Below are 14,846 nucleotides of genomic sequence, written 5' to 3'. Positions count from 1 at the left end.
AATGGGCCCTTCATGTTAATTGGATCATCAAAGTAGGTTTAAAATAGGTCCATCAAACCCAACAACAACTCTAAGTCGTTTTGGGAACCAAAATAAAAAATCACGTTTTTGTCAAAATGTCAAAAAACGCAAGTGGCAAAAACGCAACAAAATTGGTTTGGAAAGTGCCAAAAATGCAAGTGTGAAATTATAAATTGGGGCCTATGACAAAAAAATAAAAAAATAAATTTCTTATGTTGGGTAAGGGTATTTTGGTCATTTTAATTTGATTTGACACCATAAATAAATATTAAACTAAAAAATCAAAAGCTAATTTTTTACCAACTTCTCAAATCACTTTCTAAAAAGTTAAAAAGCTTGATAAAAAGTCAAAAACTAACTTTTTACCAACTTCTCAAAACACCCCTAAGTCAGGCATCAAGTCAGAGAGAAACTATTTCTTATATTTATATAGATTTATATGATGATATCGGAAAAAGAGTTCAAATTCTTTATAGTGCATTGACTATAATTCCACAGGACACATCGTTTTGGAGGGGGAGGGAAGGAGGAAATGAACTGATGTTGGTTTTTTTTATATATAAATTTAGTCCCAAACCGATCTCATTTCGAAGAAGATGAGTGTGTGTATCGTATATGTCCTAGTTACGGCGTTTGTGATTTTTAAGTATGACCTATTAGAGTGTTAATTACAATTTGATTATATATATTATGGTATTAGATATGACACATTATAATATTGTTATAGCATTATTTTAGTTATGGTTCAAAAACTCGTTAGTTATATATATATATGTGATGTTTATAACTCATTTTTTTAATTATAATTCTTATAAAATTAAATTATGATATTTATAATGATCCACCTCACAAATATTATAACTAATACACATTTTGTTGAGGCTGTGTCTTCCTATCTATCTCATAGCATTGCCCCTCCTATAATTATCACATCCGACACTTTTGTCACTCTTATCTCTAAGGAAAGAGGAATCTCAATAATACAACTTCACCAATATAAAAAGCCTTAGTTTTAGTCTTCTTCACTGGTGCCCTCTTAACGATCTCAAAGGCAACTCAAAGGTTTTCTACCTTCGCCAAAGGTAAAAATGATTTTACATATTGTGTTTTATGTTCCTATATTTACATTTATTAATGTACTTTGATTTGAATCAGTTTAGGTTAAGTTGGGCTTGTTTAGTTGTGTGTGTGTGTGTGTGTGTGTTTTTTTCAAATTTTTTAAACCAAAAAATTATTTGATGAATTATTTTCGGCAGTTATAAATAATCCACTTTTTTAGGAAATACTAAAAAAATTGTCAATTTTTGAAAACTATTTTTGCATAGAAATGATAAATATAAGAATAGGTGTTTTGGATTTTGGAGTTGCTAAAATTAAAAACCTCAATTTCCCATTATCAAACTAACTTAGACTCGCTTCATCTTATACAACTCACTAAGAAAATTATTCATAAAATAATTAAGTTGATTTAACACTACAAAAAATTGAGGTTTTAAAGACTAAAATTTAAGGACAAAATTATTTTTTAGTGACCAAATATTTTTGTTGTAAAAATTGTCATCATTATATTTTTAGCAACAAAAATTAGATATTAGTGATGAATTATTATCTTTTTAGGACCAAATTTTTTGTCTCAAAAAATAAATTATTTTGAGATCAAATTATCTTGTCCCTAAAAGTCTATTTAATAGTGACACTTCCATTATTTTGTCGCTAAAAGCTTTATTTTTAACCTCACGATGATAGAAATTGGTCCTAAATGTCTGGTGTAACAAAATTTTCACTTTTAAAGACTAAAATATTTGGTTTCTAAAACTCTTATATATTGTAGTATAATATCGATTGCTATACTATTAGATTATTTTTATTTATCCAGCCTACATGTTTTTAATAATAGACTATTTATATGTTATATATATATATATGTGTGTGTGTGTGTTTTGATCATGTGATTACTTATATCTGATCAACTTAATTTTTTGTCATGCATATTCTTCTTAACTTATTATGTGAGATGAACGGTTTGGATTATTGATATGGGTACGGGTTAGTTTTATAATGCATCTAACTTCACTTGTGAAGTTGAGACGTTCAACTTTAACAGATCCAAACTTGGGTGAGTAAGGACTCGACTAACTTGACATGGGTTCGAGTAGTGGTGTTCAGTTTTGGATATTTTGGGCATCATACGTGTACTCTCTGTTTTATGTTTTTAGTGAATTTATCCCTCCCCGTGGATGTAGGCATTTGGACTACACCACGTTAAATATTGTGTGATTATTTTGTGTGTACATATATTTTGTGGGTATGTTTCCATTGACACATGAGCTCACAATTTATATGGAGGTATCAAAGTTTTTTATGGCGGGTATTTAGTTTTCCCAATAGAAATTTTAAAATGTAAAAATAATTAAAATGAATGTATTTAAATAAACCCTAGTTGCTCTTTTAGCAGCCACACAATCAATATATATATATATATATACGTATATATATTTATACATGTATGAACATTATATTTAGTAAGCTATATTTATGTAAATACATATGTATCTTAAATTGTAAAAATAATTTAAATGAATGTATTTGAATAACTACTATTATTTTTTTATAATTTTTAATATATTTATGAGGTAATTAATACATCATGGTTCGAGTTTGGTCGACCCAATTGATTTATTCTTAATTGGATCCCTTTTCCAGTTTGATCAATGGTTTTGATCTTAGAACATTATACCTGGGCACTAGGACTGTCTTTTTTACACAATGCATATTCCAATTACGTTATTGTTTGATTATTGCTAAAAAGTAAGCATCATGTGGTCTGTTAGTATTCTTATAGTTGTGTGTGTGTGTGTTTTGTTTATAAATAAAATATAAAAAAATTGTTTGGATGCTTTTTTTAATTTTTGTAATATTTAATCTATGTATAACTAGAAGAAGTCACATTTGTTGGATGCTGCAGAGCCTTTGTGACTAATAAAGACCATGGGTTGCATAAGTTCTAAAAGGGCAAGAACGAGATTTCACTATACTGCTCAACCAAACGTGGCCTATGTTACCTCACGTCCAACTCACAGCTCTGGTGGTCAACCTTCAGAGTCAGAAAGAATGTCTGAGAACAATTTCAACAACATAGATGAGGTAACATAATATTTTTACTTATTTGAGTAATAATAAAAGGGCAAGAAGATTGCCAATAATGTGGAAATCAGAACATTAGGTATACTACATTGCAATGTGCTACTCCTTATCCTGCATGGAAGCTAGATATCAGTGTTTTCATTGATATAATGATTTTTAAATTTTGTGTTTGATCTCATGAGTATTGAGGTTGGAAGGCATTGGTTATGGAACTCCTGTTATTAGTAATGTTATCTTGGTAAATGCTTCTCTATTTATGAATTGATTTTAGATTTAATTGGAACTGGTGATTTTAGATTTTAAATTCAATGATTGCCACAAGAACTGAGATTAGGTATATACTGTATTGCAATATTGATTTACGTATCAATATGTATGTCATAACAAATGGATTTATCTGTCATAACACGTAGAGATGGCGCAGTCCAAGAATCACACGGCTCACAACCAGTCCTACAAGGCTCACAAAAACGGGATCAAGAAACCCAGACAGCACCGCCACGCTTCCACCAAAGGGATGAATCCTAAGTTCTTGAGGAACCAGCGGTACGCGAGGAAACACAACAAGAACAGTGGTGAACCAACCACAGAGGAAGAGTAGACCTACCCTGTTTCTCTCATTGATGGTCTAAATTTTTATTTTTTTATTACTATTATTATTATATCAAATCATCATGCTGCCCTTTACTCTCTCTCTGACCCATCCACCGCCCAATTTTATTTTTTTTTTTTTTATAAAACTTTTAGTTGGTGCTCTCCCCACTCCATCCTTTGCTTTCCATTACGTTATTATTTATTTCTTTATTTTTCTCTCTCTCGCCCTTTTCTCTCCATCAGCCCACTTTAATCATATCCATCATATTTTATTAAATCACCATCCACACAATTTGTTTTTATTTAACAATATATATATCTCAAAAAAAAAAAAAAAAACAAAAACAAAAACAAAAACCAAAACAATTTATAAATTTGCACAACACCCATATTTTATTCATCTCAGGGATCAACCCCGCTCACCATTTTACACCACACAAAAAAAAAAACAAAAAAAAAAACAAAAAAAAACAAAAAACAAAAACAAAAACAACGGAACAGTGGGATTTTTCTTCTCTACTCTGCCGCCGGTCTCTTCTTCTTGCCTCCGTCCTGCGCGGCCCTTGACGGTGCTGCCTCCGTGTTTCCCACTCCACTGGGCACGATCACTACTCCTTGCTCCTCCACTGCTGCATATGGCGGACCTCCAAATCGGAACATCACGGTGGCCTTCCGCTTCAGCTCCTTGTTTTCTGCCCTTAGCACGCTTATCTCTGCTCGCGCATCCTTATACATGCGTTGGAGCAGAGCCAGCTGGGAGTTTAACTGCTGCACCTCATTTGTCCTACTCTGTAGCCGGTGCGACAGATTTGTGACCGCCGTCATGGACTCCACACATGCCTTCAAAGTATACTGATTGGCCTCCACATCCGTCTGCACCGCCATTTTTTGCTCCACAGACCGCATCGGAAAGTTCAGCGGAGCAAACCCAGCGGTGTTTGGTTGAGGTTCACTGGCCACCGCACCAGTTCTCTCTCCTGTGGACTCGTTGAGGTCGGGAAAGAGGGTGAGCAGCCCGCGGGACGACGAAGCCATTTTCTGGGCAACAGCAACAGAGTGTTACAGACTATCTCTCTCAGCAAAACGACCTCTCTTTCTCAGCAAAATGAAGAATTTTTCAGAGGTTTCTCTCAGTTTTTCTGTCTCAGTTTCTGCCTCCTCCGCTTCGGTTTATAACGACCATGACACAGAGACAGCCACGCGCATCGCGCGCCTTTTGACGCCGACAACCTGGCACGCCTTTTCATGGCACACCTTTTCATGACTCGGGCACGTCTTTTGATGACACACCTTTTGAGGACACGACTTTTGAGGGCTCGATATCTACATCCATGTATATCTTTTGGGCAGCCTATATACACACTCATACAGTGTCTTCTACACCAGTCAGCTTTATCAATCCCTTTGTTTCAACCTCAAATAGGTTTCTATCTTCACACCTATTTGAGTTTGAGGGGGGGTTATACACAGTATCATGTTCAAGTCACCTCATGGCGCACACTCCCTAAGTCGCCCCCTTGGTGCACCACCACAATTTTCTACATCGGTCCGACATGACCCCATAAACTGTCTTCTACATCGGTCCGACATGACCCCATAAACTGTCCCGACATTGATTCCGGTCAGCTTCTACAATGGTCCAACATGACCCCATAAACTGTCTTCTACAACGGTCTGACACGACCACACAGTGTCTGCTACATCGGTCCGACATGACCCCGTAAACTGTCTTCTACAACGGTCCGACATGACCCCGTAAACTGTCCTGCTACATCGGTCCGACATGACCCCGTAAACTGTCTGCTACAACGGTCCGACATGACCCCGTAAACTGTCTTCTACACCGGTCCGACATGACCCCGTAAACTGTCCTGCTACATCGGTCCGACATGACCCCATAAACTGTCTTCTACATCGGTCTGACACGACCACACAGTGTCTGCTACAACGGTCCGACATGACCCCGTAAACTGTCTGCCACAACGGTCCGACATGACCCCATAAACTGTCTGCTACATCGGTCTGACACGACCATACCGTGTCTCCTATCCTGTTTTATTTATCAGTTTATTTTTCTGTTTTGTGACTCTCTCCAAACTCAAGTTGGCTAGTGCCTATCCTCCTTGAGTTTGAGGGGGGCTGTTAATGTAAATTGTAAATGTAAATTGTACTCCACCTACCACCTCCACTTCACCTAACACACTCAACTCTACCTACCACCTCCACTTCACCCCCTACCAGCACCACCACAATCTGCTACCTTCTCTTCTATATATAGGAGTTGTAATCAATATACAGATAGACAACAATCTTACATATCAATCAATAATACAATCATATATACAATTCTCTATTTACATTGTTAACTTACAGTTTGCAAAGCACAATACTTGGTTTTACCTTATTTTATTGGTTGATTGCTCATTACATATTGCATGTTGTTGTGATGTGTGTATATGCGATCGGTACAAATTTGAGACAAATTCTCACTTATTGATGGTGCTTTTACCTACATGGGTGATCCCATTTGAAAAATTATCTTAAAAATAATAACCCAACCAAGTTTACTTCTTTTCTAACAGGTTACGAGAGCCTTAGCACTTAATGGCCTAGAAACTGCAAATCTTATTGTTGGCATTGATTTCACTAGGTCCAATAACTGGACAGGTTTGATCTCATCTTAGTATGTTAGTTTTTTTAGTAACACTGCTACGTGCTTAAGTTATATTGATACCTGGTATTAGGTGGAACGTCATTTCAAGGGAGAAGCTTGCATCATATTGGTGATGAACAGAACCCTTATGAACAAGCAATATCAATTATTGGAAGAACATTATCTGGCTTTCACGACAATAACTTAATTCCTTGTTTTGGATTTGGAGATGGTATTTTCTAATGAAGAAAACATTTAATTTAGCGTTTAGTATATTTTCCACATAATGGTAATCATATGTTTATTCAATGTTGGCAGCTTCAACTCTTGACCGAGACATCTTTAGTTTCTATCCAGATAAAAGACTTTGCAATGGATTTGAGGAAGTGCTGACACGTTATAAAGAATTAGTCCCTCATCTAAAACTTTCCGGTTGAAATTTGTTTCATGCACTTTCTTTATTGTTCTTCTTATACAAGTTGTATTTTGCAGCTTCTGATATTTTTGCTTCTTTTATGTGCAGGGCAAACATCATTTGCTCCCATCATTGAAATGGCCATCACTATTGCTGAGCAAAGTGACCGCCAATACTATGTTTTATTAATAATAGCAGATGGACCGGTATCTATTTGTGTTCTGGATTTTTTAGTTTAATATGATATTTTGTGTAAGGTAGGTTTGTTTTAATTGCCTGATGTGCCATAACTAATATTGAAAATGGCACATATGAAGCCAAAAACTGCCACTTTTGCCTAATGATGTGCCTAATGGTATTGTGTGTAAGTAGAGTTTATTTAGTGGCAATAGGTAAACGAAATTCAAGGTATATATTCCAAATATCAAGTTCTTGATCTCGCTTTGTTGATCACATTTCAACTTTAGACTCTCAAGGTCCTATTAATTACTGGTTGTCATAGGTGACAGGAGATGCAAGACTTTCGAGGCAAAGCCCACAGGTAGAGGAAACTATTAACGCTATTGTGAAAGCAAGGTACGTTGCAGGTTGTAAGTTTCCTTTGTGATAGCTCTATTGCCAAAACACTTCAAATGCCAGAACATTTTTAAATGTGCTTCTTGTTTATTTGTAGAGAACATCCATTGTCAATAATTGTAGTTGGGGTTGGAGATGGACCATGGGACATGATGAAGAACTTTCTTAATGACGTTCTTGTTCACGACTCTTTCAAATTCCAGGCGAGTATTAGTACGAGTATAGCAGAAAATTGAAGTTCATCTTGTCTGTTTGTCTTATTTGCTCTATTTCTATGTTTTTCTTTTTTAGTTTGTGAATTTTACAGAAATTATGTCAAAGAATATGGACATATCCAAGAAAGAAGCAGCATTTGCTGTAGCGGCCTTGAGGGGAATACCATCACAATATAAATCAACATTAAATCTTAAACCGCGGTAACAATTAGTTGAGGATTTGGCTTTTATGTCCAGGGCCAAATTTTGTATAATTTATTTATTTATGTTACATTGTTCCATTGGTTGTCCTAGTGGGCAGGGGAGTGTGATGAGGTCCCATTGCCCCATCAACTAATCAAAAATTCTTAATTTTTTTATTTATTTATATTATTAATATTTTATTTAATATAGTTTGATCTCATTAAAAAATTAAGGGATTACACCAAATAAGATACACATCAGTTAGAGATTCACTTTGAGAAGTTTAAATTATTCTCCTTGGTTAAAATTTTAGAACTTTTTATTTATTATTTTTTTTGTCTATAGTGATTTTTTAATATTTTAATATATATATATATTTTGTAATTTTTAGATTACTTAGTCTATATATACTAAAAAAGTAAAATAATTGTGAAAAAGCTTTTAAAAAATCAGTAAATACAAGAATTCAATACATTTGCATACTTTTGGTATTTATTGATTTTTTTTATAGATTTTTTTTCAATAATATTTTACTTTTTAAGTATATTTAAATTAGATGCATCTAAAAACTTAAAAATTGATTAAAATATGATTTTTTTTTTTTACTAAAGACAACAATATTAAAAAAAAAAAAAAACTCAACTTATTTTTGAAAATTCAAAACAAAAGCAGAATGATATTGTTTGGTTTCTTTTTCTTTTTTTTTTCCTTACAAAATTTGTAAAAACTTGTATATAGGTTTTACATGAACATCATAAGTAGTTCTGGAGTCGTCACTAGGCTGGGGGCTATAGACAGGGTTCCTCTGCCCCCTCCACCCACATCAGAGCATCCACAGCCCAGTAGTTGTCGCCCAGGTAAACCTGATTTCGATGGACATAATGTAACTGCTGAGACAAGTCAGTCTGCAAATTCTACTTCAGATGACAATGTAAGTACATTCTCATCACTTTATCTAAAACAAAACTTTTTTTTTTTTTGGGGGGGGGGGGTTGTAATTCCCTATTTTCTTGTTTTTAGCCTCCTTTAGTTGTGGAATAATGAATTGCAATATCATAAAACATAGTTTGTGGTTTTTGCATGATCTTACACTCATTAAGGACACAACCAAATATAAGAAAATATTTTTTTTTCCCCGGAAATGAGCGTTAAATCGATATAGAACTTATTTCTTCTTTATTTTGCCTACTCAATAGGTTTGCTCAATCTGCTTCATTAATCCAAAGAATATGGCATTTGGTTGCGGACATCAGGTAAAACAGTTATTCATTTTACAAACTGTTGGGTATACCTCCTTATTGGAGTGTGGGACCCAATTGGTTGGTTAAAGAGTTTCAATTTAACTTGATTTAGTATAATATATTTTTATATATTATATTTGAGGAGACCCAATTCAATTTGGATTTAATTAGGGTTTGATTACAAAAATCCTAGATTCACAATATATTATTTTATATTGTTTTTCCCAAAGACAAAAAAAGGACGGCTGTTTTTTTTGGGTGAAAGCACTCTTGCAAAGTGCTGCGGCTAATACAGTTCATGTGAATTCAATCAATTCGGTGGAAGTGCTTTGGTGCATCTTCGGCTTTCAGTTCTGATTTGGGTTCGTTATTTTGGGTCTTCTTCAACTTTGGTTCAGAAGATTTTGGTTCTTCTATTTGGTGAGGTCTTTCCTCTTTGTTTATTTGTGATTATTTGGAATTCACCTAAGGGTGTTTTGTGAGACCATTAGTGTCTCGTTTGTAATCGTTTGGAATTATTTGGTTGATAGTGGAATCGGATTTCGATCCCGTGGACGTACCTCACATTGAGGGAACCACGTAAAAATTCTTGTGTTGCCTTTGATTTAATTTTTCCGCATTAGTGTTTATTCCCATTGATTGATTTACTTGTGGGGAATCACATCGATTTTCCCTAACAACTGGTATCAGAGCTTACGATTTATTTGGATTTATTTATTTGTGTAAATCAATGGAGGGGAATGTGGGTCGCATGTCTAGCTTCAATGGAAGTAATTGGGTAACTTGGAAAACTAAAATGGAGGACCTATTATTTTGTAAAGATTTATATGGACCCATTGAGGGTGATTCTGGCAAACCCGAGGGTATGAAAGATGATGAATGGAATAGGCTTAATCGAAAAGCCGTTGGTGTTATCCGTCAATGGATTGATGACAGTGTGTTTCATCATGTTGCTACTGAAACTTCAGCACATGATTTATGGAAAAAATTAGAGGGCCTTTATGATAGGAAATCAGCCACAAATAAAGCTTTTTTGTTTCGTAAGTTGGTTAATTTAAAATATAAAGAGGGCAGCCCTATTCCGGAACATCTGAATGAAATAAAGAGTATTGTTAACCAACTTGCTTCTATGAAAATTGTTTTTGATGATGAGTTGCAGGCTTTGATGCTACTTAGTTCTTTGCCCGAAAGTTGGGAGACTTTGGTTGTGACCGTCAGTAATTCAGCGCCCGATGGAGTTGTCACAATGGGCCAAGTCACTAGTAGCCTGTTGAATGAAGAAACTAGAAGAAAATCAGCGGGTTCCTCTCATTCGGAAGCATTCGTTGTGAGAGGCCGAAGCAAAACAAGGGGGAGGAGTAAGACTCCTCATGGTCGTGATCAAAGCCGTGACAAATCAAAAGATGGTTCTTTTTCAAAGAAAGACGTTGAGTGTTATTATTGCCATGAGAAAGGGCACATGAAGCGAGAATGCCGAAAGCTCAAGAATAAGGAGAAAAGGCATGACAAAAGTGTGGACAAGAAGCAAGAAGACACAACGGCAGTTACTACCAATGCTGATCTCATGGTCGTTTGTGAAGATGATTGTATCAATTTTGTGGGCCAAGAGAGCAATTGGGTGATTGATTCCGGTGCTTCTTTTCATGTGACTTCTCGAGTTGATTTCTTCACTACCTATACCGAAGGAGATTATGGTTCTGTTCGAATGGGTAATGAAGGTTTGTCCAAGATTATCGGCATGGGTGATGTTTGCTTGGAAACAAATCTGGGCTGCAAGTTGTTGCTTAAAGATGTGAGGCATGTTCCCGACATTCGCCTCAATTTGATCTCTACCGGGAAGCTAGATGATGAAGGCTACAACAACAAATTTGGTGATGGAATATGGAAGCTCACAAAAGGTTCCTTGGTGGTGGCTAAGTGTAAGAAGACTCATACACTTTATTCGATGCAAGGAAAAATTTGTAAAGGTGTTGTCAATGCACTTGAAGAAGATACTTCTACTGAATTATGGCACAAGCGGCTTGGCCATATGAGTGAAAAGGGGCTGCAAGTATTGTTCAAGAAAGAGCTTCTACCCGGTTTGAAAGGTACACATCTTAAAACTTGTGTTCATTGTTTGGCGGGTAAACAACATAGAGTTTCTTTTCATAAAAATGTTGCTTCTAGAAAAGAAAATGTTTTGGAGTTGATTCACTCAGATGTTTGTGGTCCTTTAAAAGTTAGAACACACAGTGGTGCACTTTATTTTGTTACTTTCATTGATAATTATTCAAGGAAAGTTTGGGCTTTTCTACTAAAAACTAAAGATCAAGTTTTAGAAGTATTTAAGCATTTTCAGGCCATGGTTGAAAGAGAAACAGGGCAAAAATTGAAGTGCATCCGATCAGACAATGGTGGTGAATACATTGGGCCATTTGATGAGTATTGTCGCAGCCAAGGTATTCGGCACCAAAAGACAGTTAAGAAGACTCCTCAACAAAATGGAGTTGCTGAGAGGATGAACCGCACCATTGTGGAAAGAACAAGGTGTTTGCTTTCACAAGCTAAATTGCCAAGATCCTTTTGGGGTGAGGCATTGAAGACAGCGGTTGACGTGATCAATTTGTCTCCTTCCTATCCTTTGAATGGTGATGTTCCAGAAAGAGTTTGGACTGGTAAAGATGTATCTTATGCGCACTTGAGAGTGTTTGGTTGCCGAGCTTTTGTTCACATTCCAAAAGATGAGAGGTCCAAGCTTGATAGCAAGTCAAGACAATGTATTTTTCTTGGCTATGGGCGTGATGAATTCGGGTATAGATTGTGGGATCCGGTCGACAAGAAAGTTATTCGAAGCCGTGATGTTGTGTTTCTTGAAGACCAAACAATTGAAGACTTTGGCAAAGGTGATCAACCGGAGCCAAAAGCTAGTGATCTCATTGACATGGATTTATCTCCTTCATCTTCAGTTGATGATGAAAACGGGGGAGATGTGCAGCCACCTATTGAAGAGTTAGAGGATGATGCTAATCCTAATGAACTTGAGCCAGAAATTGAGGAAGAACATCCAACTCAAGTACCGTCACCACAACTTGAGTTGAGGAAATCTACAAGGGACCGACAACCTTCAAGAAAGTATCCTCCCAATGAATTTGTGTTGATTTCTGATCAAGGGGAGCCTGAGAGCTACCAAGAAGCAATTGAGCATGCAAAGAAAGGTGATTGGAAAAAGGCCATGGAAGAGGAGATGAATTCCTTAGTTGAAAATCACACTTATGATTTAGTGAAGTTGCCTAAGGGGAGGAAAATTCTGAAAAATAAGTGGGTTTTCAAATTGAAGAATGATGGCAAGAATCTGAGGTACAAGGCACGTCTTGTTGTGAAAGGCTTTGGGCAAAAGAAAGGTATTGATTTTGATGAAATTTTCTCACCGGTTGTGAAGATGTCTTCTATTCGGGTTGTACTTGGCATGGCTGCAAGTATGAACCTTGAAGTTGAGCAACTTGATGTGAAGACCGCATTTCTGCATGGTGATCTTGAAGAAGAAATTTACATGGAGCAACCGGAAGGCTTTGTGGAAAAAGGGAAAGAGAAATTTGTTTGCAAATTGAAGAAAAGTTTGTATGGTCTCAAGCAAGCCCCGCGGCAATGGTACAAAAAATTTGACTCTTTCATGATGAATAATGGTTTTACTAAAACCACTTCGGACCATTGTGTGTTTGTGAAAAATTTTCCAGATGGTAAATTTATTATTCTTTTGCTTTATGTTGATGACATGTTAATTGTGGGTCAAGATTCTACCATGATAAACAGGTTGAAATTGGAGTTGAGCAAGTCTTTTGCTATGAAAGATTTGGGACCGGCAAAGCAAATTCTTGGTATGAAAATTGTTCGTGATCGCAAAGAGGGGCTGATTTGGTTATCTCAAGAAAGCTACATTGAGAAAATTCTTGAGAGGTTCAACATGGATAAAGCAAAGCCGGTTGGTTGTCCACTTGCGGGTCACTTCAAACTTAGTTCGAATCAATGTCCTACAAGTGAGAAAGACAAAGAAGAGATGTTGAAAGTTCCTTATGCTTCAGCAGTTGGTTCTTTGATGTATGCCATGGTTTGTACAAGGCCGGATATTGCTCACGCCGTTGGTGTGGTGAGTCGTTTTCTCTCTAATCCGGGTAAAGAACATTGGGCAGCGGTAAAATGGATTCTAAGGTATCTTCGAGGGACTTCGAAGGTGTGTTTGTGTTTTGGGGATGGTAAGCCGATGCTTGATGGGTTCACAGATTCTGACATGGCCGGTGATGTTGATTCTCGGAAATCTACTTCGGGGTATTTGATGACTTTTGCAGGGGGAGCTGTGGCATGGCAGTCTAAATTACAAAAATGTGTTGCTCTCTCAACTACCGAAGCTGAATTTATTGCTATTACAGAAGCTTGCAAAGAAGAGTTATGGTTGAAGAAATTTTTGCAAGAGTTGGGTTTAAAGCAAGAAAAGTATGTGCTTTATTGTGATAGTCAAAGTGCTATTCACTTGAGTAAAAATTCTACTTTTCATTCGAGATCGAAACACATTGATGTTAGATACCATTGGATTCGTGATGTGTTAGATTCGAAATTGTTACAACTCGAAAAGGTTCACACAGATGATAATATTTCGGATATGTTGACTAAGACTTTGTCGAGGGACAAACATTTGAAGTGTCGAACTTTGGCGGGTATGGTTGATATCTCCACCTAAGTCGGTAGGGGGAGAATTGTTGGGTATACCTCCTTATTGGAGTGTGGGACCCAATTGGTTGGTTAAAGAGTTTCAATTTAACTTGATTTAGTATAATATATTTTTATATATTATATTTGAGGAGACCCAATTCAATTTGGATTTAATTAGGGTTTGATTACAAAAATCCTAGATTCACAATATATTATTTTATATTGTTTTTCCCAAAGACAAAAAAAGGACGGCTGTTTTTTTTGGGTGAAAGCACTCTTGCAAAGTGCTGCGGCTAATACAGTTCATGTGAATTCAATCAATTCGGTGGAAGTGCTTTGGTGCATCTTCGGCTTTCAGTTCTGATTTGGGTTCGTTATTTTGGGTCTTCTTCAACTTTGGTTCAGAAGATTTTGGTTCTTCTATTTGGTGAGGTCTTTCCTCTTTGTTTATTTGTGATTATTTGGAATTCACCTAAGGGTGTTTTGTGAGACCATTAGTGTCTCGTTTGTAATCGTTTGGAATTATTTGGTTGATAGTGGAATCGGATTTCGATCCCGTGGACGTACCTCACATTGAGGGAACCACGTAAAAATTCTTGTGTTGCCTTTGATTTAATTTTTCCGCATTAGTGTTTATTCCCATTGATTGATTTACTTGTGGGGAATCACATCGATTTTCCCTAACACAAACCTTCTTCGGGAAAAAGTTGAAGCTACATTGATGATTTAACTTATTGTTTATTTGCAGACTTGCGGCAATTGTGAGGAAAATCTTCAATTATGTCCAATCTGTCAAAGCACCATCCAAACCCGGATAAAACTCTATTGAAGTGTCATCTAATGCAGCGGAACCATTGCTCATCACATCTTGTGCTATGTACATATTTTCACTTTTGGATTCATGTGAGATATTTGTTTGTGCACTATATCTTTGGTATTGATGAGCTGTGTAAATTTGTAATCAACTTTCGAGTGCAGTCATGTGAGACATTTGTTTGTGCACTATATATCTCTTTTCTATTGATGAGTTGTATAAATTTGTTTGTAGGATCATAAGTTCTGTGCTGGCTGAAATCGCGGCATCGACTTCTTTGTGTTGTTTTGATTCTGTTTGAACGATG

The 14,846-nt window shown here is 36.2% G+C and overlaps 1 protein-coding gene across 9 annotated transcripts; it reads left to right on the top strand.

Annotated features, from left to right (window-relative positions):
* The first annotated feature begins 493 nt into the window (after window positions 1-493).
* Window positions 494-14,799, top strand: LOC114312184 (E3 ubiquitin-protein ligase RGLG3). 9 transcript variants are annotated; one of them, XR_014327592.1, is made up of 13 exons: window positions 613-1,103; window positions 2,987-3,165; window positions 6,342-6,426; window positions 6,504-6,644; window positions 6,731-6,844; window positions 6,936-7,033; window positions 7,330-7,403; window positions 7,501-7,606; window positions 7,695-7,819; window positions 8,540-8,732; window positions 8,998-9,054; window positions 14,474-14,628; window positions 14,774-14,799. XR_014327592.1 is itself a non-coding variant. In XM_082866324.1 (12 exons), exons 2-12 carry the CDS (start codon window positions 3,010-3,012, stop codon window positions 14,552-14,554), a joined length of 1,230 nt encoding a protein of 409 aa, XP_082722450.1. In that variant the 5' UTR covers window positions 494-1,103; window positions 2,987-3,009; the 3' UTR covers window positions 14,555-14,778. The 9 variants fall into 9 exon arrangements, 6 of the variants coding, with proteins under 6 accessions (XP_082722450.1, XP_082722453.1, XP_082722451.1 ...); XR_014327593.1 differs by having other exon boundaries at window positions 972-1,103; window positions 2,962-3,165; XM_082866324.1 differs by having other exon boundaries at window positions 494-1,103; window positions 14,474-14,778.
* The last annotated feature ends 47 nt before the right edge of the window (window positions 14,800-14,846 follow it).

Source organism: Camellia sinensis, chromosome 4 (assembly GCF_055761805.1).
Source record: "Camellia sinensis isolate YWXY chromosome 4, ASM5576180v1, whole genome shotgun sequence".
Lineage (NCBI taxonomy): Eukaryota > Viridiplantae > Streptophyta > Magnoliopsida > Ericales > Theaceae > Camellia > Camellia sinensis.
Note: the sequence above shows the minus strand (reverse complement) of the source record. Positions and strands in the feature narration are given on the sequence as shown.

Bases quoted from the DNA above. Each gene is read 5' to 3' on its own strand.
- LOC114312184 (XM_082866324.1), top strand. From the start codon at position 3,010: ATGGGTTGCATAAGTTCTAAAAGGGCAAGAACGAGATTTCACTATACT. The intron at 3,166-6,341 runs GTAACATAATAT...CTTTTCTAACAG, and splicing joins ATTTCAACAACATAGATGAG to GTTACGAGAGCCTTAGCACT. The intron at 6,427-6,503 runs GTTTGATCTCAT...ACCTGGTATTAG, and splicing joins TAGGTCCAATAACTGGACAG to GTGGAACGTCATTTCAAGGG.